The sequence below is a fragment of the Ursus maritimus genome, unplaced genomic scaffold (assembly GCF_017311325.1).
Source record: "Ursus maritimus isolate PB19 unplaced genomic scaffold, ASM1731132v1 scaffold_29, whole genome shotgun sequence".
Taxonomy (NCBI): Eukaryota; Metazoa; Chordata; class Mammalia; order Carnivora; family Ursidae; genus Ursus; species Ursus maritimus.
The window spans coordinates 30712002-30737258 of record NW_024425452.1 but is presented as its reverse complement, the minus strand read 5'-3'; the positions used below and the strand labels follow the sequence as shown (position 1 = coordinate 30737258).

The 25257-nt window shown below is 41.5% G+C and overlaps 1 protein-coding gene and 1 long non-coding RNA gene across 2 annotated transcripts in view; one reads left to right on the top strand and one right to left on the bottom strand.

Annotated features, from left to right (window-relative positions):
- Positions 1-25257, bottom strand: part of SH3BGRL2 (SH3 domain binding glutamate rich protein like 2) — a 59196-nt gene that overhangs the window by 19070 nt on the left and 14869 nt on the right. Inside the window, exon 2 of the mRNA XM_040643694.1 lies at positions 5126-5311. Coding sequence (XP_040499628.1) covers positions 5126-5311 — 186 coding nt within the window. The remainder of the gene's footprint in view (positions 1-5125; positions 5312-25257) is intronic.
- Positions 14509-24591, top strand: LOC121105721. The gene is made up of 3 exons (XR_005838353.1): positions 14509-14656; positions 15318-15413; positions 24430-24591. It is a non-coding gene; the product is annotated as an uncharacterized LOC121105721 (long non-coding RNA).

The following is a 25257-nucleotide window of genomic DNA, read 5'->3' as shown; positions in this document are numbered from 1 at the left end:
AAGAAAGAAAGAAAGAAAGAAAGAAAGAAAGAAAGAAAGAAAGAAAGAAAATAACAAGTATTGGTGGGGATATGGAAAAGTTGGAATCCTTGCATACTGTTGATGGGACTGTAAAATGGCACAACTGCTATGGAAAACAGTATGATGATGCTTCAAAAAATTAAAAATAGAACTACCATATAATGCAGCAATTCCACTTCTATGATATACCCAAAACAATTGAAAGTGGAATCTCAAAGAGATATTTGCAAACCCATGTTCAAAACAGTACCATTCACAACAGTCAAGAGGTGGAAGAACCCAATCCATCAATGAATGTACAATGGAACACAATGGAAGCCTTAAAAAGAAATGAAATCTTGTCACATGCTTCAATGCTATAAGCTAAATGTTTGTATCCCCCCAAAATTCATATGTTGAAATCCTGATGCCCAAATACCTTTAGGAGACGATCAGGCCATGAGGGTAGAGCCCTCAAGGATAGGATTAATGCCCTTATATAAAAGCTCCCCTGTCCCCTTTCACCATATAAGGACACTTCCGGAAGTTGGCTGTCTGCAATCCAGAAGAGCGTCTTCATCAGAACTCAACCATGCTGTCATCCTGATCTTAGACTTCCAGCTTCCAGAACTGTGAGAAATAAATTTCTGTTGTTTGCAAAATACCCAGTCTGTGGCATTTTGTTACAGCAGCCTTGATGGACTAAGACACACAACAACATGGATGAACCTTGAGGATATTATGCTAAGTGAAATAAGCTAGTCACAAAAGGACATTGTACGATTTCACTTCCATGAGGTATCTAACATAGTCAAATTCATAGGTAGAAAGCAGAATGACTGTTATCAAGGTTGGGGGGAGGGGACAAATGGGAGTTGTTTAATGGGTATAGAGTTTCAGTTCTGCAAGATGAAAAAGTTCTGGATATCTGTTTTACAACAATGAATATACTTAACACTACTAAACTGTACACTTAAAAGTAAGATAGTAACTTTTACAACGTATGTTTTTATCAAACATTTTTTAAATAAAAAGTAAAATAAAATAAAAATATATTTTAAAAAATCCAAACTCCACCCCCCCCCCCCGAATAGGGAGGGAGAAAAGAAATGAAAAGGGAGTAAATACTTTCGTTTAGTGCATATGTAAGTATTTTCATTTCTGGTGCACTCCACACATGCCAGTTCCAGAGAGAGAGAACAAAATTTAAAACTTGAACATGGGGACCCTAAGCTTTCCAAAATCCAAATCAGACACTATAAAACCCATCAGGAAAGCCTAGGAATGGGGATGTTTACCTTTAGGTTACTCATTTCCAGAGAAGAATCTTGCTCATGGGAGGGATACTCCCAGAAAATAGCAAGAACAACAGGTCTGTGTAATTTGGGTTCTTGACTACAAACAACTGAAATGAACATTAGCAACTGAATAGGAAAGGAATTTGTGGCAGTAGAGTGGGAAGCTCTGAATCCACATTAAAGCTGGAGAACCAGTTTATAAGACAAATTTCTATGTCTGGGTAGCCAAGAATACTCCCAGGCCACACCCCAGGATCAGCCCCATTAGGACACCCGCCATGGCTATTCCTGACCCCAAGACCCCTGTCCAGCTGATCTGGTGTTGCTGCATTATCCCCTCAATGTTCAAATTCTGGGGTGAGAAGAACTGACTGGAGATGCCAAGGAGCTTAAATTCAGTGGGGAATTCTTTCCAACAGGCAGATTATTCAAATACTAAAGGGCAGAGAGAAGGAAATTGTCTACACTGATTACCAAGTAGCTTAGCAGCTGTTTATGTCTCCCATGGCTAGCTCACCCAGTTTAAAATAAAGGAGTAAGTTTCCAGCCAATTCCTGGAAACAGGAGAATCTTCATGCTTACTGGATCCTGTCACTTGCAGTGTGGCAGGTTTCCAGAAGTTATCCAACCAGAGAAGACCACTCGTAAACAATCACTAGGTAAAGCAAGGTGCACAGGAGCAGGTAGGATGAATGAGACCATGGTTAGTTGCCCTCTAATGCTTTTGCTTTTGTCAAAGTCGAATTTACTTGACCGTGATAAGAGCAGACACTGTCTTCAAAACTCCTGCTAGCACAGACTGTAAAGACAGTGTGTGTACCAGTGCTGCTGTCACCAACCCCACAGGACCAACACTGCTCAAGCAGAGAGGATGCCATTTATCCAGCACAGTTTAATCAGTGTGTAAGCCTCTAGCCAGCTCCCAGTCTATCAACAAATTTCCATACACTCTGTAGGGCAAAGACACACAGAGATTTAGCAAGTCATAAAGAAGTGAAAGCAAGGGTAAGGAATTAACTTTATTTCACATTACATCCTTTTATTCATTCAATACATTCATTCAAATGAATGTCTTTTCCTCCTTTATCCTGAAAAATCAACAAAACAAGAATTTTTTTTAAAAAACCAGAAACACCATTAAAAAACAAAACAAAACTAGGAGACATCTACAGCTCTGAACCACAACGTATGCAGGAAGTGAGGAGAGAAATGGTGAGGGAAATCAGAGAGCAGAGGACGGTCAAACCTCAGTGTCTGAACAAGCTGCGGGGCCCCCCAGGAAACGTCAGGAACTGGAGGCATCAGCTATTGTGAAGGTGGGGTGAGTGGGCAAAGGCAGAAAACAGGGAGACTGTCTGAAAATCTGCCTAAGCAGCAATTAGACCCCGGTGCCTCACTTTCCCCCAAGGAACTAGAAGGTACCCTGTTAATAAATATGGCTTCTGGGAAGCAACGAACTTAAAAACAGCAGCATGGAAGAGACAGTGAGCATGAAAACAGAGATATAAAGGGAAACTGCATGGCAGAGACTGAGACCCTCCAGGCCTCTCACCGTACAGGTCCAGAACTCTGGTAGCCAGGCTGATATCCCCAGAGCAAGAGACTGAAGGACCATTCTCTGGAAAAATTAAATCATCATCTGAGGAAAGACCTGTAGATTTGATTATCAATATCTACAACAAGAATGTAACAGGCTACCCAGTCAAGCCACAGAGAAGTCTGGTGGGAAACAAGCCCACATGCATATATAAGCACAAACACAGCTTCTAATTAGCTTTCTAGTGCCTCACCTCTTAAACAAAAGGATCACCAGACATGTGAGGAAAGCCCACCACACTTGAGAGAAAAGACCAAAATAAGCAAAGTGACAAAAAAGGGAATTAGTAGAACAGGGACAATACTGGTAAGAGAAGAAAACCTCAAAGAAATCATATTTAATATCTCCACTGAGCTAAGATCTTGTACTCATCTCACAAAAGCACATTATTAAAAAGAAAAAATCTGAACATAAGAAAGAGGAAAAAAAAGATGACATAAAAATTCAATGAAAAAATTCAAAGGTAAGTTAAAGAAATCTCCCAGAAAGTAGAACACAAAGTAGGACAATATGAAAGAAAAAGAAAAAGATAAGAATATTAGAAAATCAGTGTAAGAAGTTCACTATCTAAATTAATATGTATTCCAGATAAAGAGAATGGGGGGGAAAGCAGGGACAAATTTTTCAAGGAAAATAATATAAAAACATATTTAATAATCATGTAATTCTTGGACAATAGGGACCTACTGAGCACTTAGCACAGTGAATGAAAAATAGATTGCATTATGGTAATTCACCAAAAAATTTTAGGATACAAATATAAGTTAAGAGATATTAAAAACCTGCAAAGAAGAAACTGGCAAAAACATACAAAGATCAAGGAAAATGGCATTAGACTTCGCCACATCATTAGAAACCAGATGATAATGAAGCAAAACCAACAAAAGTACTTTCCAACCTAGAATTCTACACCCAGACGAATTACCACTCAACTACAAGACCAGAACAAAGGAATTCTCATACCTGGGAAGTCTGAGGGACAGAAAGCTGCTTGATTTGTGTTTTAAGTCTTCTAGCACTATTTGACTAATAGTTTTGCTTTGTTTTGAACTGTGGAGTTTATACACAGTTTCAACGATATCTCATTTTGGTTTGCAGACACAAGAGTACATTTTCTAGGCTCTGTAATCATGAATGGGATACACCTTCAGTTACCACATACTTCCCCTAATAAAATATGAGATCACAATGTAAAAAATTCCCCCAAAACAGTAAGCTTTATTCTTAAAAAGTACTTTACAGTCATCAATATCCTGTGAAGTCAGTCAGATAGTATCATCCTTTGCTTAAAGATGAGAAAATTGAGGCTTTAAGGGAAAGATGACTTTCCAAGGTGTCAAAGCCAACATGAGGTCGTAGGAGAACTCAAATCTACATCTAGTGCCCTGCGCAGGATTCTCCTCTGACGTGAATGCAAGAACTCCAGGCGCAATCTTTATGGCTTTACATTTCAACATTTCCCTCTCTCTTATGCACATGCAAACTGTTTCCTCCCAAGGTATCAAAAGAACTGTCATCCCTTTTCGCCACTCCAATCCAACACAGCTATTTATTTCTCCTGAAGCACCTCAGCACTATAGCCCCTTCCCCTTCTCCAGGCCGTAAAGAACTGTAGTACAGGTCCCAAAATAAACACTTACTTATATACTTAGACTATGACAAAGGGCAAATCCTAGCTACTCATTAGAAAGAAGTTTCTTGATTTTTTTTTCTTAACCCAGTGAGAAGGAAAATAGGTCATTAAAGAAAAGTGACTTCATCTTCTCATACGCTACATACAGGAGGAAGGCACCTAATCTATTTCGGAAGTTCATAATGATCCATCTGGCTCATTAGCATAAAAAACAAACTCTGGTTTATAATCAGCTATTAGTAATTTTTTATCCTATAGAGGGATAAAGATTCAAGAATAACTATCTTTTCCACTCTTCTCCCCAAAATGTATTAATCAAAAAATCTGCTTTAAAATTTAGAACACAATAAACACACACACACTGCCCTCCCCTTCCCACCACTTTCCTCAAACAGAGAGACAAGAAGACAGACGTGTACAGACTCACATTCACACATCGTCTGTGTCCTTGGACTCATACACCCTCTGTCAGACTGTGAACCTGAATGGCACCAGGTGAAGCGGTCACAGTCCTCACTGAAGAAACCCAACTTCACTCTAGGTAACTGTGCTTTGAATCACCCAAAGAAATAGTGTGGCAACAATCTGGCTACTTACTCCACAGTATCGGTCACCATTAAATATCTGAGGTGGCAGAGGGTTGCCCTGAGCAGGCTTCTTTTCTGGGGGGATGTTTTTGTACATCCATTGTCTCTGTTCTTCTGACATTGTGATATCCACCTCCTCAAACTCTATCTTGTTGGCTTCCAGAAATCTAACCACATCCTGCTGCTTCTTCTTTATCTAAAGATGGAAGACAAACAAATAAGGAGAAATGCTCATCTGAAACAATATGTAGATATTTCCAAATTGAATTAGATTTGATTTCTCATTGTCAGAGGTCACTGATGCAAAAAAAATAAAAAGGCAATTTTCGTAGGCACCATGCACCATCCACTCTCTGGATATCCCACAGAAATCTACACAAATCCTGACAACGATGATTTCTTCACCTTCCCACACTCCCCAAAACTCTGGGGCACAAGCTGGAAGGATCAGATTATGTATGAGGTGAGGGACTCAGGTCTCAGTAGGCCATAACCATTCTCCCTCCCACTTACAGAAGTTGACATTTACAGTCATGAAAGCTCCCTTTGCCAAAACCACTTTATAGCCCATCCGAGATGGCAACATTTCATTGATTCCCGGGAGCAGCAACATTTTTATCCCCCTCAGCAGTCTCTTTCAGATATTCCACAGCTGTAGCCACTGTCATGAAAGCATCCCTTCATCATTCACAAGAGAAAAATGTTCTCTGCTTCTAAGGTGAGAGTAAACAAGCATCATCTTACTTTGAACTCCATTTCTTAACCCTTTTTTGTTCCTCTCATCTTCATGTTTCCCTCTTCAGTCACTAGGGGTCAGATGTGCTCTTGAAGAGCGGCAAACACATCTGTAGGTTTTCAAAATCTTATCAATCTTCTTATTTAAGGGTACATATTAAGTAATTCAGACAGGGTGACAATATTCACTATCTTAAACACAGCATGTAAAACATGATTCAACAAGCTTGCTTTTTCTAAACGATTCTGGCAAATGTACATAGAGAACAAACTTAAGCGGTGAAGTAATTTTCTAATGGCCAAAGAAAAGAATCCCTTTTGAGAGGTCAAGACATCAGAAAGACCTCTCATCTAAAAAATAAAATGCTTGAGGAACAAACTTTCACATACTGATTGCCCCTACCAGTTTCCTCCAGTTTCCCCCCCAAAAGCCTCAGTGACGTGTTTCTGAGATGGGAATCTGTTGTATGTCATGAGCACAGAGATTCTGATCACTGGGTTGAAGTCTATGAATGACTAACAAGATGGCACAGTTAGTATGGACAGAAATACAAAGCTAGCCAAATAGGACATCTTTACACTCGGTAGTATCAGAAAACAAGAAAACTACCGTATGGTAGTTTGATGCATTATCTCAGTTTCTTGAATTAAGCTAGTTCTCATTTCTGAAAAAGTTAACATTTTCCCCTCACTGGTACACAATTTCAGAAATGTAGTTACATTATTCTGAAACTTTGGCTTGCAAAAAAAGGTATTATTCATCCTACTTAATTTCTCTTTGTAACTATATAAGGCAGAAAAACTAGGTTGATGCTGATGTCAAAAGTGGTCACCTATTTTGATCAAGGTCTTCGTATGTGTTCTTGGTAAGACGATCATGTCATTCTCCTATTTATTTAGTGGGTCCCCATTGCCCTTGGAAGAACACACACACATTTCTTAGCATAGCACAATGTCCTTCATGATCCAGTTCCTTTGACTATGAAAGCAATGTATTTGCATTTTTAAAAGTCTAGAAATTGTAAAAACAAGCAAACAAGAAGTTACCTACAATCATCTCAAAATTTAATTGGAGGAAAGGGTTTGGATTTAACGTCCATATGCAGAGCTTTACATATCCAAGACATTTCAAATGTTCATGAGAGTGATCAAAAATGAAACTGACTCACAGTCAAACCTGAGTTTTCCATATAATGTATATACATACACATAATATCCACCCCACCTCTACATCTTCCCCAAATGTGAGTGCCTAGACACTCATATACTCTCAGTACTAGGAAAGAGCAAAGACATGTACACAGTTTCTTTACTTCCCAGCCCCCTAACCCCCCCCCCCAGCATTTATTGCTGGACTATAATCCCCTACAGCTCAACTGGTCGTTCCTTTCATAGGATCACACTCAACCAAAACAGCTGCATCTTGCCCCTTTCACTCAAAAATATACCCTGTGTACTGTCCTGTCATTAAAAAATTTTCAAAAGCATGAATTTTAATATCTGCTTAGCAATTCATCATGCACGTGTTTTTAGCTAACCACTACTCAATTATTGGTATTTATAATACTTGGAAATTTCACCACCAGAAGTATCATGTAGTGAACATCTTTATTTAGAAATCTTTGACTGTAACTCTCTACACTATTTTAGGACAAAGCCCTATGAATGAAACTCAGATCAAAGGGTAGAGACGTTTTTCAGGCTCCTAACGGACCCACGCTAAGCTGCTTTTCAAAAAGTCCACATCAATTTAAGTTCCCGTTAGCGATGTATGAAAGTGTCCATGTCTCAACACGCCTCCCTCCTTACAGCCACTATTTGAAAGATGTATCACAGAATATTAAAATTCAAATGATGTGAATGATGGATGTGTTAACTAACTGTGGTAATCATTTCACAATACACACATATATCAAATCATTGTGTTGTGTACCTTACACTTATGCAATATTATATGTCAATGGTATCTCAGTAAAACTGAGGGAGATGGAAAGGAACAAATTGCTGTTTAAATAAAAATTCAAATGCATCATTACACGTTAACAATGCTGAAGAAGCAAAGGATAGTTACTAACAAAGGTGATAACTGACAGTAGTATAAGGAGTAAAATGTAAATAATTATATCTCTAGTTTAACAGAGGAAAGCAGAGAGGCAGGACCAGGTTTGTGTTTCAAAAAGATCACTTTAATACTGAACAACTTAAAAAAAGAGTAGTTCTGTATGTACTGTTAACACTGCTCTGAAAAGATCTCCAAGGTACATTAGTAAGTGGGGGGGGGGTGAACAGAACTGTGCATAGACTAGGAACATTTTTTTAAAAATAGAGAAAATAAAGGAACACATTTGTATTTGCTTGTATTTATGTTAAAAAAAAAAAAAACGAACTCCTGAAAGTTACATAAAAAACTGACAGAAATAGCTGTCTAGGGGCTGGGGGAGTGGGTACCAGGCGACAGGGACAAAGTAAGAGCAAGAGTCTTCACTCGCCGCATGTGTGAACTTGAAAGGTTTTTCAACAGTGTGAATATGTCAATATTCAAAAGATTAAATAGAAGAAAGTTATGTTGGGAAAGAGCGCTTCACACGGAAGGGAACAGTAGTATACGGCTCTAGAGAGGTGCTGTTTTCTATAAATCAGGTTTTCCAACAGGACCTGAAGCCCCAGGAGTTGTTACTCACTGGCCTCCATGTTTACTCAAACTTTTAAGAAAAGCCAGATGATTAAAAAGAAATTTTTCTTAAGAAAGAGCTAAGGCCACAGAAAATTAATACTACAGCAAATCATTCAAATACGCAAAGGGCAGAAATTTAACCCGGAGCAGGAAGTTTTCAAGTGGCTCTCTGTGGCATTAGCATCAGGAAGGAAGATGAGTCACGAGCGGCCACCACCGGCTATTTTTAAGATCTGCTGGGGTGCACGCGGCCTGCAACTGTGGGAGCCCTGGCTTACGTGGAAGGGGGACAGGCCAGCTCGGCGGCAGGGACTTGGGAGAAGAGACGGCTTGCAGGGTAACAGAAGGATTCCCATGCGGCGACAGGAAGCTGTCGAGGGCACTGCATGTGCCGGAGTTCAAATAACAACAACATACACCGTCACTTCCTTGACACAAAGAGCTTTCTCCTCCCCACAGTTCAACTATCCCAAAACAAAATGTACCCTACAATCAATACCAAAAGAGATGTGAGGAACAAGTGGAAGAGAAGTACACTGTGGGGCAATAGTGGGACTGCAGTCAGGGTCTTCACCCATGTCAATTCAGCCATGATGGAGGACCTATAACTCAGGTGGTTTTTTTGTTTTTGTTTTTTTAACACACTCAGAAGCCATGGCAGATAATGCTGGTTTTTTACCCAGTAGCCAATCTCCCTCCCTTTCTTAATAACATAAGGCTGGTTCTGTTTGGAAAAGCCACATGCTCCGCTACAAAACCCTGTTTTACCCAGACTCCTCTGGAGCCAGGGGTCATCACATGACTAAAAACACGAAGCCCCTTATGTCCTTCTCCCTCCTCTCTTGAAGAAACGCAGAAGTGGTGCCTGGAGGTACAGACACCATTTTGCAACTGTGAAAACAAACACCATATGCTAAGGATGGTCAAGCAGAAAGACAGGAGCTTGGGTACAGCTGCCACACCAGTCTTGTGCAGCCCGCTCTAAACCTTTCTGTATTAGACAAATTAACCCTTAATTGCTTAAGCCACTTGATCGAGTTTTTCTATAGCTTTACCTGAAGAAACTTCTTAACTGCTACTTAAAATGTCTTCAGAAATACTGTAGTATGATGGATTGAAAATAAAAGCTATTACTGCATAGCAGAGTCTAGAAATTAAAAGCTGTAAGACATAAATTCAAGTGAAATGAATATTTGTCACTGAATAAACAGATGAATTTTCATTCTTTTCTTCATAAAACGACCAAAAAAAAAAAAAAAAGTTGTTGGACCCAAAACAGGAAGATATCTACAAAAGCATGAGAGTTGGATTTTATTATTCAAACATACACCATTATCCAAACCAATTAAAAGGAACAGATACTCCAAAATCTCTTAGGCTAGATCATGGGAAGGCAAACTATGGCCCACAGGCTAAATCGAGCTCATAAGTTTTTATATTGCCCATGGTCAAAAATGGGATATTTTTAAATGGGGTTGGAAAAAAAAATAGTATTTCATGACATGTAAAAAATCACATGAAATACAAATTTCAGCGTCTGTGAATAAAGTTGTATTGGAAGACAGCTCCACCCACTCATTTCCATACCGTCCAGGGCGGCGCTGAGAGCTGCAACAGAGGCACGGGATTCCCAAACCTGAAGAAAAAGTCTGTCCCTCACGAAGTTTGCCAGCCAGCCCCGAGCTAGACCAAAGATCTCCACTGGTGGCTCAAAGTTCAATTTCTTAATGAGGCCCTCCCTGACAAGCAGGTTTTGCATTTTTCCAGCACCCCACCCCCCAACTCCCTGCTTCCCTTCAAGGCTTCATCTGTCACCCAGCACTTAGCACCTGACATACTGTACGTTTTCCGTATTTATTTCTCTACCTCCCCCAATAGAATATAAATTCCACAGGGCCAGGGATTCTGTCTCCTGTTTTGTTCACTGCTGTGTCCCCAGGGCCTCGAAGCGTGTCTGGCATGTGGCACTCACTACACAGTTGTTAACGAATAGACAGGATCTTCACACACGGAAGGGCCAGCGTGACAGAAAGCCTTCGTCCTGACTCTCCGCGGTGTTGGTTGTCTCGTCATTTAGAATGATCTACCATGAAGAGTCCTCTCTAACCACCTTAGCTGAAGTTCTGCTGTCTAAATTTATTAAAATTTTATTTATTTATCTGTGTACTTGACTTCATGCTCATCTCTCTCCACAATGTCGGTTCTGTAAGCGCAGAGACTGGCAATGCACGAGGCCGTCAGTATATATTAACTGAATGGATGATTAAAGAATTATCACTCCAGCCCTGAACATCAAAGATTTCCAGGTGCTGTTCTAGAGATCAAACTGAGTTGGTAATTTAATTTAGGAACAAATGTAACTGAAGTTTAGCCAAAAAGGAATGTAGATCAAATGCCAGTATTTCTCCATGAATGCTAAAGCCGTATGATTTTAAAAAGCAGTGTGTGTAAGACGCTACATGTAACTGTAAATTGTCTAAATAATTCAGAACAATCTGTAGACCCTGAATGTGAAAAAGGCTTTGCTTCTAACATTGCCAATGATACTGAAGAAGAAAGTTGTACGGGACTATATGTTTAACTAAATGCTATTGTCAGTTAATTTTTAAAACTCCAAGTGCATAATGTAGTATTTTGTTTGGCCCAAATGTTTTAATTAAATTGTTGATATATCTGCAAACTGATGGCCACTGAGAATGAAGCAAATATACCACTATTTCCCTGACTCTGCTTCCAACCGCTACCATGGGATTCTATCACCCCCATCCACTTCCCCCAATATTTCCAGAAGCTCTGAAACAAGCTTTTTAAGGGGCCCTGCATCAATAAATGGTCTCTGTTTCCCCTCAAAATTCATATGTTGAAACCTAACCCCCAAGGTGATGGTATTACAAGGTGGGGGTCTATGGAAGGTCATTAGTTTAGGAGGACAGTACCCTCAAGACTGGGATTAGTGTCCTTACGAAATAGACCCAAGAATATCCCTGCCCTTTTCCACCACGTGAGGACACAGCCAGGAATCTGCAGTCTGCAACCAGCAGAGGGCTTCTGCCAGAATTCAACCACGTTGGCACCCTAATCTTGAACGCCCAGCCTTCAGAACTGTAAGAAATAAATATATACTGTTTATAAGCTACCCAGTCCATTTTGTTATGACAGCCCAAACAAAGGCAATGAACGTCTAGCCTTTCAACTCCAAATCCCTGCAGGACAGACCTGGCCCCGCTGAGAACCCCAAGGCCTGCACCCAGGCCCCGGTGAGCCCCCCGCCCCCCCCCCCACAGGCACCCAGGCTATCAACTGTCTGGGCTGGTGCTGCGGAATTGGCTGACCTGGCATGGACACTCACTGACCCATGAAAATCCTAGTGAAGAAGTCTGTAGCTCTTTCACTGGCAACCTCCTGGCTCCAGGAGTCCCTCCGATTGGGTCAGAGGACAGGCTAAATAAATTACATTGTACTTGAGTCAGATTTACCCCTACTCTGTGGCACTTTTAAGTAAACTTGCACTCCTCCACTCTCTCTTCTCCTCAGAGTAGGTCTTTCCCAGAAGACTGACAGTTAATTCAGGTAACTAAGTAGCCCCTGCTAGAATCCTTCCATAGGCTTCTAGACATGTCTAGCCATGTTTGAATTCTAGGGTATACACAGCTGAAGCTGCACCTTGGGACCTTGGGAGTCACTAGCAAATAAAGAGAAATAATCAATTTGAAGAAGATAGTTGTTGTTTTTTTTTTAATTGAGATTTAATGTGCATAATTGTGGGAAAGCAAGTTTAAAGACAAATGAAGTACAGATAGAAGAGTGAACAAGGAAAACTGGAGGGTGGAAGGGGAGTGTGTATTTTTGAGTTAGACTTTCCAGAGTTTAATACTGGACCTGTCAGTTGGGTAGCCTTGGAGAAATTACAAAGCTTCTCTCTCAGCATTAGTTGCCAAATCTGTGAAATGGACCCAATTTTTTTTCATAGACTTATGAGAGGATTAAATACAAAAAGAGCTATGCAACACAAGATACTTGCTCAGTTGTTTCCTTCATTCAAACACACGAGCATTCCCTTCTTTGCCCTAGATGGGGCCCTCTGCAAAAAAATATAAAGTGACTTCTGGGTACTTTCAAAGGCTTTAGGTATTCAATGTAACAGTTCTTTATTTCACTTACTTTCACACTTCAAATACACAGTTTTCTTTTTTCTGACTTGAGGTAGATATAGGACTGATCAGGACCTTTTATGTATCTCCCACAGAAAAAGTCAAAGGTAGAAGAAAGAAAACAGAAAGTAAAAATGTTCCTATAACTTGACAAAACTTACAATGGAGGGGATGGCCTGAACTAAGGACAGGGAAAGGGCCCTAAGACAACTCCTGGCCACCACGAAGGGAGGAAAGGACTCGTGATCTTTCCCTTGTCAAAGACCCTAGGAACTTCCCAGCAATTGAGCAGAGCATCTCAAAAATTTCATGGCCAATTCTTTAACACCTCACTTTTGAACCACTAGGCATTATACTGTCATAAAGAGGATGCAGATGGCAGAAAGTATGGGGCAGACGCTAGACCAGTTGCCCCTCCTCTGCAACGGCTGAAAAACCAAAGTTCCAGTTTGCCCAGGCACCCTTGCAGCTGGGCGGCCCTGTGACCCAGCTCTGGCCCCGGAGGTGTGAGCCCACGTCTGCTGAGCGGAGCTTCTAGACGAGGCTTTGCTCTCCTGATCAAGCACATGGAAGCAAATACTAGGCCCTTTGTCCCTGCCCTTTGTCCTCCTGTCTGCCTGGAACCTCAGTGTGAGGGCTAGAGGTGGGAGGCAGCTTTTCCACCCTGAGCCCGTAAGCACCAGGAAAAGGCCAAGAGAGTCCTAGAAACACAGGCCCCGAACAAATCAGCCTGCAGACTTTCGGAGAGACCAAAACTTCTGTTCTTTTAAGCTCATGTTCGCCAGGTTCTCCCTTAGGGGCAGGTGAACACTCGCCAATATGGTTCCTTGTTGGGGAGTGGGGCAGGGGGGAGAAAAAACCCCAGCAAGCCATCTGCTAACCGTCAACGTACTAGCACTGCTTAACTAAACATGAGGTTACACGTAAAGTACTGTATGCCCGGTGTCTACTGCAGGTTATCTGACTAGAAAGCAAATACCAGGTTACCAAGTCAAAGATAACAATGAGAAAGGCTGTCTAGCAAGAGATTGAAACTTGAGTTTTAAGGAATCAGAGTGTCAGAAACAGATGGATTATGAAATACAGGACAATTTTTGAAACAGCCAATATTATATGGTATAAATTAAAGCAATAACATTTTAATGATGGAAAAAATTGTGCTTTTTCATCTGTGTATTATTAGCACAGTCCCTGCTACTTGACAGGCACTCAATATGTTTATAAACATTACTGAGTTTGAATAAATACTTCTAACATTTTCTTTTGAATCGGTCCACATTTTTGGTCCTGTTTTCTTCATCTGCATTGGGTTTTTTTTCCATTTTTGTAAGTCATCTGCAATTTAATAATTTTTTATTTTAAAAAACCCCTATGATCTCATCATCCTGAAGCAAGTATTTTTTATACTATCTTCCAAGGATACAAGATTTAGAAACATATTTATATAGTTGCCATAACATACACGTTTGGGGTAGGATATTTCAGTTGTATTACAAATATATTTTGTTTTTATAATCTTCAGAGTTATCTTATTGCATGCATAAATTCTGTTAAGTACTTAGTCTGATGTTTAGAACATTATCCTACCATTAGAAAGTTAAGTATGTTCCAAGGTTTTTTTGTAATTAAAAAAGAAAACTGCTCCAAATGTGCTGACTTTTTTTATGATGACAAGTATCAGTAGTAAGCTACTTAACATACTAACATACACCAGACTCTCTCTCACACATACAGACACACACCCTCTTCTTTTTTTTTTTTAAGATTTTATTTATTTATTTGACAGAGAGAGACACAGCGAGAGAGGGAACACAAGCAAGGGGAGCGGGAGAGGGAGAAGCAGGCTTCCCGCCGAGCAGGGAGCCCCATGTGGGGCTCGATCCCAGGACCCTGGGATCATGACCTGAGCCGAAGACAGACGCGAAACGACGGAGCCACCTAGGCGCCCCCACCCTCTTCTTTCTTGACTCATCCATTCAAGGTAAATATGATACTTCATCAAGTAACTATTTTACAGAATGGATTTTAGGAAATGTTTGATATTTTGTTATTGAAAACAGTGCTTGTCATCTATTAAAACAGTATGAAAACCTAGAAATAGAACTTCCTAATTAAAAGTCTTTCAAATAGAAAATTTCCCAGAGTTTGCAAAATTTTCAGGGTAAAAATGTAAAATCCTTCAATTGGTTTTCAGAAACAACTCACTGACATCAGGCAAGACAGTATAGTTTTAACTATCAAAATCCAACAGCTTTCGCATGACTAATGAACGGGACCCGAAAAGCGATCACCGCCGCGCTCTAATTCCAGCGCTGCTCACCCTCCAGCGGCAGCTCCGGCCTCGGGGAGGCACCTTTTCAACAACGGCACCTGTTAATGCCCACCTGATCACGGTGGTATTGACTGTGAGCTCACACGGTTCCTGCTGAGAAAAACTGTTTCTGATGAGAGAAACGTTTTTTTATCATTAAAAAATAAGATCAACAATACTGTGTGAACTGTACCCCATGACTTTTATTGCTATTCTGTGGACATTTTATGATGCATATCTTTTATTAGTATAGTAGTGTATACACAGCATTTATTTAAAACATATACATATTGCAGATAGGTGCTCAAGGAATTTTTAAAATTATTTTTAGGGTATGTGATCAAAAAACTCCAGAGAGACGACTGCACTAAGAAAGCCGTGGGGACCAGAGGAAACACGCACGTGCATGCACACAAGATGATAACGTGTAAGTCTTTATGATGCTTGAGTCTAAATAACTTCCAAGCCAGAAGGCAAATCTCTGCTCCAAACATGAGAAACATTAAATTCTATTATTCTAATTTTTCAGTGCCTTTTTCTTATGCTACGTTTTAAAAGTAAGTTTGCAAATTCCTATCTTGCAAAACCAGCAAAAATGGAGGGAATAAAATCCCACCATATTTTCTAAAAGTATGGCTTAAATCTTGATACCCTTTGCCTAGAAGCATTCTAGCATGCCTGGGAGTGGAGCATTACCACCAGACTAATGAAGAAATCCTAAAAATCGAATCTGAGCTTCACAGTAAACATAGTAGCATATTATACTGCTAATATCTTTTCTGTGGGTTAACATAAATGACACATGGTACTAAATCTAGAGTCAGAAAAGACAGGAGTATTAGCATACACTTATAGCACTTGAATCTCGCAAAATAGAGACATCTTAACGTCTGGGCAATATCCTTTACAATCTGTTTTCTCTTCATATTAGTACTTTTGCCCTTGAAGACATCACATACTTCCACAACTTGAATTATCACCTCTATGAAAATGTATCTAAAATTTGCATTTCAAAATTGGTCCCTTTCAAAAGGGTCAATCCCACGTTCCAAAGCCTTTTAGGAAATGTATGCTTAACTGTCCCCACATCACCTCCAACTTGACGGCTAAAACAAAACAACAAAAGCAATGCTGTCACAAACTCAACCCACCAATCCACCTCCTTCCCCTAACTTGCCCTCCTTCCCTGTTTTTATTAACAAAACACAACTTTGTTGATGACTCAGTATGACAAGAGAACTGCCTACAAGTCCAAAACTGAACACTGCTACAAAAATAACCTACCTAAATGAAAACCACACGCTCTGTGATTAAACAAAACGAAGGGAGCCTCTCCACGCTCGGTTTGGTAGCACTAAAAACACGGACAGTGTGAAGAATAAGGAAGGTGGGGAGTTAAGTCTGGCGCCGGCAAGCTTGGTCTGAGATCTGGGAGGGGCCCTGATTCATCTGCATTTTGTTCACGATGGTTAGGACGCTGTGACAATGACGCCAAGGGCAGTGGCCCGATCCTCATTTGGGCCACTTTGCTCTGAGTCATGTTCTAGTCCTGGGCAGGCAGAAAGGGAAGGATCGGTATCACCCCAGACGAGTTCCTTACTCTATCAAAGCCTCCGTTTCCCTGTCTGTGAAATGCAGATCATAATTCAGCTCAGAGGGCAGCAGTGAAAATTAAATGACGTAATGCTCGCAGAGTAGTACCTGGTCCACTGAAGAGACTCAATGCACGCTTTAGTTACTGTTACTGTAATTTTTATTTTATTTTATTTTTTTAAAGATTTTATTTATTCGACAGAGAGAAAGAGAGCACAAGCAGGGGGAGTGGCAGGCGAGGAAGAGGGAGAAACAGGCTCCCCACTGAGCAGGGAGCCCAATGTGGGGCTCGATCCCAAGACCCTGGGATCATGATCTGAGCCAGAGGCACATGCTTAAACGACTGAGCCACCCAAGTGCCCCTTAATAATTTTTATTCTAAGGCCATGAACCTCATCTTCTATTCTGTTCTTTAGCAAGCGTATTCTGCTGGTCACTGGGGATACCTGGACCCTGTACAACTCCACAGTCACCTGGCTTCTCTTTCTCTATTCATTCCTTGATTCACTCATTTGTTCATTCCGCCAGGACATTTTGAAGGTCTGGCAGGTGTCAGGCACTGAAGCAGGCATAGGGGTAAACACTTGCCTCTGCCTTACTACATACAGCTCATTTCCCAAGTGAGCTGTGAGTTACGGGGAGTCAATATTCAAGCCCTGATAGTGCCCAAACTTTAACATTTGACTTAAACGCAGGGTCCACTCTTTGGGATTGTACATTTCACTGAGAATGGGTTTCCTTTAAATACGAACATAACACTTTCTCACTAGTAGCACGTGCTCTCTGAGGGTTTATCTTCCACCCAGGCTCCTGCTCACACACGCTCCCATCCTTGCCCGGGCAGCAGGCTGAAGCAGCCTAGAGGGAGGAGCGGAGCAGACCTCCGTCCAGGGCCCTGGGGAGAGCAGAATGGAGCTCAAGAAACAGGTGCTAGTCATTGCCGTGTGTTCACAAGAATAACCTTTTGACTTTCCCGTCTCTGCTGCATACGGGAACTAAGAAAAGGAATGCGAAAGTTAAAACTAGAAAGTGGAATAGGGAGAACAAGAGATTTCAGTCAAGGAAAGAGGAATTAACCAACGTCCCCACGCTATGCCCTAGGACTTAAAGTCAGGAGTGGCGTATTTAACACTGAGAGCCAATGTCAACTAAAATACCTTTTTTATTCTGAGTCACAGTTGTTTCCCTTTTGGAATTACAGATTAAGATTAAGAAGGTTTATATGTAATTAAATCCAATCACTTCATCTAGTTCCCTAACTGAATCTTAGGTAGGTGTCAGAGTTTATGGTCTATTGTTCTTGAGTTTAAAGAAATAATTCAGAACAGATCAGAGAGACGTTGCTACTGCCCCGCCACTGGCAGAACAATTCCTCCCATGACCTCAGATCTAACCACCATTAATGAAAACATTACCTTTATGTATTTCCTGACTTGGGAACAAGTATTTTCAGAATAGCTGAGTCAACTCCTTTCACATTCCAGATCATAGGTTAGTGAGACATTATTTGCTTCTAATGCTTGGCATAATTTTAAAAGATAACTAAGTGAGATAATACCAGAACTGAAATAAAATTAAAAAGATAAAGGAGTCTCTAAAGTCTGCCACCTCAAGTTAGTAACTTTATTTTTCAAAACCACGCTTACATGTTTAATCCCACATAATTCCTTGTTCATGGTAAAAACTAAGCCAGTGTCTCTCCCAGCAGTCCCCTCTCTTCACAACTGCTCCATCAGGAGCTCCAACAGCCAGCTCTTTCTCCAGTTTCCTAGTAACCATGAGGTCATCTCCTTCTTTCTTTCCTTCAGCTGCCAAGTCCTAAAACTTCTACCCCTCCTACCTTGCCCATTTCTCCCCATTTCTAAAGTCCCTATTCTGCTGCTGGCCATACCTCCCAGAAATTTACTGTCCTACCCTCTCCCTTCTAAGGGCAGACAAGAATGTTCTTCTCAAGCACAGATCACTACCTTTTCAGAATTTTACCATTCCTCAATTTTACAATTGATTCTTAATAAACACTGTAGAAAGACAGCTACACGATCTCATGTTCTTAGCTTTCCGGCATCCTGGAATCCTGACGTACACTGGATCACACATACAGCCAATCCAGCCAGAGCGCCTCAGCTGTTGAGAATTGAATGTAGCCTAAAACCTCTTCTTTCCTCTCAACAAAACATGCCATCATCTCTTTCCTCTAAAGTGCGCAAATTTACCTTGCTTGGTAACACTTCTACACACAGCTGAGTCCAAACACCTTGGTTACAACTTTATTTTCTACCTTCTCAGACATTTTATACTTTTGTAGAGCTACACAATATTAGTACAAATTAATGTCATTTAGGGTTCTAGATGTGTGTGGCACATCTCCCGAGAGAATTTTCCAGATAGTATATTCAAATGTCATTCAACATGTCTCTGGGGCTTGACACAAAGAAGAGCTTCTAGGGGGAAGAATGGGTGCTTAAGATTTACTCACGTATGGGGCGCCTGGGTGGCTCAGTCGGTTAAGTGTCTGCCTTCAGCTCAGGTCATGATCTCAGGGTCCTGGGCTCGAGCCCCGCATCAGGTTCCCTGCTCAGCAGGGAGTCTGCTTCTCCCTCCCCCAGCTCCTCCCTACCTTGGGCTCTATCTCTCTCAAATAATACAATATTTTTTCAAAAAATTACTCATATATCAGAAAATTCAGAAGATCTTAGTAATGGTACCAAGACCCACTTACCTGTCCAACCCAGAAATCTGAACTTCATCTTTGACTCTCCCTGATGATGCAATTAATCATCATTCTGCTTTTAAAATTTTTCTTGAACCTATCTGTGTTTCTCCATTTTCACTCCCATTAGCCCATGCCAAGCCACTGTCTCTCAACTACAGTTCCCTGTGTCTTCTTCTAACCAGATTTCCCCAAGCTGCTTTTCACAGAGAAGCTAAAATGATTTTTTTATTAAAGCATAAACCTAATGGCTTCATATCTTTGTTTAAAAACCTCTCAGTAACTTCTCATTATCCTTGAGATGAAAGAAAAAACTCCCACAAGGCCCAGCTCTCCAGCCTCATGCCCCTCCCCCACCCCCCTGCAGCAAGGGCTCTCCACCCACAGGTACACGTGGATCTCCTAGAAGGCTGATCAAAACAGACTTTGGAAAGGACGTCAACCCCAGTTTCTCACTCAGTAAGGCTTGGGTGGGGCTCAAGAATTGGCATTATATATCCATAGAATTGGGTATTACTTGGCCACAAAAATGAATGAAGTACTGATACATGCCACAACATGGACGAACCTTGAAAACATGCTCAGTGAAAGAAACTAGTCATAAAGGACCATATACTATGATTCCCTTTATATAAAATGTCCAGAATAGGCCAACCTATAGACAACAGTGGGTGCCTAGTGCTGGAGTGAGGAGGATGGGGGCTGTGGAGGAATGGCTCAGGTGTGTGGGATTGGCATCTGAGGTCCCAACTTCTTCATGCCATCTCCCACCTCTCCTTTCCCTACTTTTACTTCCTCCCCACAGCGACCGAACCTTGCTTCCCTCACCAGGAATGCCCTCTGGCCTTCTCAACATTTAAGTCCTACTCTTCCTACAAGGCCCAACTTAGAGCCCACTGCTCACAGCCTCATCCCATGTCCAGAATGTCCTCCACTTCCTCCAAACTTGCAGAGAACATGCTACTCAAATTCGTTTTGTGTCTAAGAGCTAATGGGTTTTGTCTAGTCAAATAGACTAGGATTTTAGAGAGAATTTTAAATTCTGGAGGGCAGGGAACAAACGCTATACCTCTTTGACTTTAAAGGACCTTGCATACTACGTCAGCAAATGATGAAGTTGCAGAAACAATGGATGTGACATTGCCGATGCCTGGACCATGATACTGAAATCAGTCATCTGTCCTACAGTTATTCAATAGCCTGCCAATCTAGTCTTTTGACAAAATGGTAAAACTGAGACACAGAGAGGTCAGTTAAGTAACTTACCCTAAATAATTCACTATGTAAGCAGCACAAGTCAGGGCTGGAACCCAGATTTCCCAACGAGCAGCCCACCACCCACTTCTCCGTTCTGCTAAATGACTGACATTCAGGAGCTGGGAAACCAAGAACTCTTGTCCCATTATATCATTTCGAGTGAAGTGACAAAGCCTTAAGCTCCACATATTATTTCAAGCAATTAGTTTTAAAATATTAGCATGGAAACAGCTAATATTCAAGAATTAAGCATGCCAAGAAACACAACACAATCAGGAGCCAGAGGTACAAAAACAGAAGGGAGAACAAAAACCCACGAACACTTCAGATACTGAAATTATCAGGTACAAATTATAAAATAAGTAATTTAGTAAATCCAGTGAAAGACAAGGGGCAGATGGAATCTCAGCACACTGACGCTCTCCAAAGCTTCTAGAGAAGACACAAGCACAGGCCTGTGGCCACTGACTAAGCAGTCAGCCGCCATAACCTCACATCAATGCTATCCAGGGTCCAACAAGACTCCATGTTACAAGTAGAGGCTCTGATCTTGGGGTCATGAGTTCAAGCCCCATGCTGGGCATAGAGTTTACTTAAAAAAAAAGAAAAGAGAGAGAGAGAAGCCTAAAGTTTTTATTATTATAGCATTAAAAAAAAAACCAAACTCATAAAATACTCTGTGAACTTGCTATAAAAGTTTCTAAATGTTTACCTTCAATTGCAGCGCTAATATCAGCAACAAAGTTTGGTCCACAAGTCATACTCTGAGTAGCCCTACTCCAAGACTGACCTTTGTAGAACCTGACTGGGTTTTACTTAAATGTTTCCTCCCACCTAAAACCTTCCCCATACTATCCACACTTCCTATACAAGTTCTGTTTATTCTTCATGGCTTCGCCCCAAATCCACACTGCACTCAACTGTGTATGCCTACCCAGGGTTCTCAACTGGGAACAATTCTGTCCCCCCATCGAGGACATTTGTTCATGTCTGTAGACATTCTTGGTTCTCACAACCAGGTGGTACTACTGGCATTTAGGGGACAGTGGCCAGCTGGCATTTAGGGGGCAGTGGCCAGAGACGCTGCTAAACATCCCACGATGTCCACAACAAAGTCAACAGCACCAGGGTTGAGGAAGCCTGACTTCCCCAACCACTGCCTTCCCAGATCACCTCCTTCACCAAACTCCCGTTATATTCCTAGTCACTGCCAACCCAGCACAGAATGACACACAGCCTGGCAGGGTGTCGTAACAGTTGCATGGATCTGCCCCGTTCCCCATCTCAACGATAAGTTCCTCTGAAGGATGAAGACCGTGAAAGGGCATCACATCTGCGTCCCCAACGGGACTCAGCAGGGTAGCTTCGGAGGAGCTGCTCACCACGTACCTGTCAGCTCATAGGTCTCCTTCCCCACCTGCTTGATGCAAAGTAAACAGCTCTCACTAATCTCTCCATCAACACATGTATTAAACTACCTTTTGTTTGCATTTAAAAAAACTTGTTTACATTAAAAAAACAAAACAAAACAAAAAAACCAGGAGCACCTGATTGGTTCAGTCAATACAGCACGGGACTCTTGCTCTCAGGGTCATGAGTTCAAGCCCCACATTGCGCATAGAGCTTACTTAAAAAATTAACTAATTAATTAATGTAATTAGATTAAAAAACAACAACAACTTGTATTACTTGGCAATGTGAGGCCATAAGAAACATTAGCAAATGGAATGAAAGATGTAGTTGGTTTGATTTTACTGTTTTTACATTTTCTGTCAAGACTACATGTTTACTTCCTTAAAGAAAAAAGTCAAGTATAAAATGTGAATTTAGGATGCCACTATTTTACAAGACTATCTATGAGAGTTATACACAATTGCTCATACACGTGCCTCCTGCTAATTAGAGAATACTTTGCAGAAGAGCTGGTCTAGCAAAACTTGCTGTGATAGTCAAAATCCTCTGTAGTAAGGAGGAAATCCTGCTGAGGACAGTATTTTCCACAGGCAAGAATTACCGGCCTTCAGCCGAAGGCCATGCCCTTATCAAGGGCTGGAGATGCTACTCTGTGCACAGCATGTTTTTGAATATGTTGCTCCCATTTCTGCATCAGTTAACCCTCAGTTGTGTGGAAAGTGATCCTAAGAGATGATCTGGAAACTACTTCTACTTATATTTGGAAGGTAATGTGAGGGACACCAAATCATTTTCACAATGACATTTTATAAGGTATCACATAAACAGTTCACATTTCCTTTGTAGACACAAACTGACACCTCTAAGAGAAGGTCTGGATACTCCCTTTTTTTTTTTTTAGATTTTATTTATTTATTCTTTTGTCAGAGAGAGAGCGAGAGAGAGCAAGAGCATAAGCAGGGGGAGCGGCAGGCAGAGGGAGAAGCAGGCTCCCCATGGGGCAAGGAGTCCAACGTGGGACTCGATCCCAGCACCCTGGGATCATGACCTGAGCCGAAGGCAGATGCTTAACTGACTGAGCCCCCCAGGCACCCCTGAAAGTTGGATGCTCTTACCTGCATTCTATGGACCCAGCCTGTCTTGGATTGGACATGTCATCGGCTTAATCTTCCCTCCTTGGGCCACTGAGCAAAGCCACGTGCCTTATCTGCTAAAAACCCCAATTATCTAGCTTCAGCTAGATACTAGATACTTGGTTCTGTTTGCATCTCACACAACTGCCACTGGGAGCTTTCACAGCTTTCTCAAAACTCCACAGGTACTCACCCTTTCTACAGATGACCCTAACTCCTGCATTTCAGATAAAACGAAGTCTTGAGGGGCGCCTGGGTGGCACAGCGGTTAAGCGTCTGCCTTTGGCTCAGGGCGTGATCCCGGCGTTCTGGGATCGAGCCCCACATCAGGCTCCTCCGCTATGAGCCTGCTTCTTCCTCTCCTACTCTCCCTGCTTGTGTTCCCTCTCTCGCTGGCTGTCTCTATCTCTGTCAAATAAATAAATAAAATCTTTAAAAAAAAAAAAAAAAAAAAAACGAAGTCTTGAAGAGTACCTCCGAATTCTGGTGTTTCCACCTCAAATTTCTCTATTATCTTCAGCCATATAATTTTCCACTCCATTTCGACTCAAGAGAGTAAGTGGAGAAATTAACAAAGGAGAGAGAGAGAAAGAAAATTAAAGTCTCTTTAAAAGGTCAAGGAGTCATTGTTTACTCCTAGGTTTTTATGAGACCTTGTGGAGACCTTGCAATGTGCTAGGCTCCTAGGAACTACAGGAACACAGGTGACAAAACAAGGCCTCTAATTTGATGCAGTGCCTGTCTAATGGGGGTGGGGAGAGATAGGGCTTGCCAAGCATGAACTGCCATATGAAACTGGCAGTCGCAGGGGGTGCCTCCGGAGCCGGGCAGCACTCTGTGGGGAAGGGGGGGGGGTGGCTATGAAGGTCAGTGACGTGTAAGCAAAGAACAAAAGCACAGACAGTATCAGAAATATAAAAGGAAGGAATATAAATCAAACAGCTCCTAGGTTGATGGGGGAAAGGAGCCTACAGGTAGGTATCACACCTGCAGGTAGAGAGAAAGGAAGATGGAGGGCAAAAGAGGAGTCGCAACACGGGGACAGAGGTAGGAGCAAATAAGTTATACTCTCCTGGAATTAGAGATTCTGGTTTTCTGTGTGACTGAAGCTCGTCCCTTTAAACACAAATTTATTTTGAATTTATTTTAAACTAATGTTAGTTTAGAAATTTTTCCAAAATGCACCCCACATCAAAGCAAAACAGCCAAACCTGATTTAATCTGTTCTGGACGAAGAATCATCAGTATAATGCATTTCTGAACTTTGATGTGGTGCACTGACATTCTCAGAGTCCACTTATGTGTAAAAGTCGGCTGTTTTACTCTACACCCACTAGAGCCGGAAACTCTGCTTCTGGAATTCTCTCGTTCTGCCCCCAGGAGGCAGCTGGCACATCTCAGAGCTTCCCTTTCTGGCTCCCTGTGGAGCTGAAGACTGCTGTGGCCCATGTCACTCAGCTGTCTGAGGTGAGGCTCTGAAGGGCAGCCCCCCAGCCCCCCAGCCCAGCCCCCAGCATGTGGAACAACCAACTGCCTCTCAGAGGCCCCTCTGCTTCCTTCCAGGTCTTTCCACATAGGGATTCTAGAATTCTGATATCTGCATAAGAGAAGTAATATTATAATAAAATTACTTCTAATAACATAGATTCTTCATGTCACTTATTTAAGAAGCAGTAAAATACAGGTATCCCCGCTTTTTGAAAGTTCACAGTAAGTCACTTCACTTTTATGAAAGGCCTACATTAGCGCCTATTTTCACTAACTGAAAAAAATCCAAAGAGGATTTTCACCTTTATGAAAAAGGCAAAAAGCGAAAATAGTATTCTGTGTTTGGCAGTGAGCACCCCAGCAGCGAGAGTGGCACCCCAAGCTCCTTCCCCAGAACTACACTCAGCAGCTCAGCACCAAGCTGCCATAGCTTTGAGCCGTGTCTATGAGCATCTGTGTTTTATCTCTATTTATTTTATGCATCTGTTAGCAAGATGTGTCTTAAGGTATCAAAAAAGCCTAAGAGGGGTTATATTCTTGGGTTTGGGAACACTCAAAACTGTTTTCATATAAATGAGTGGTAACTGATTCTTTGCTTGATGCCATTTCGGCTTACGAAAAGTTTCACAGGAATGCTCTACTTTTGGATAGAAGGGGAAACCTGTAAATCACGTCCC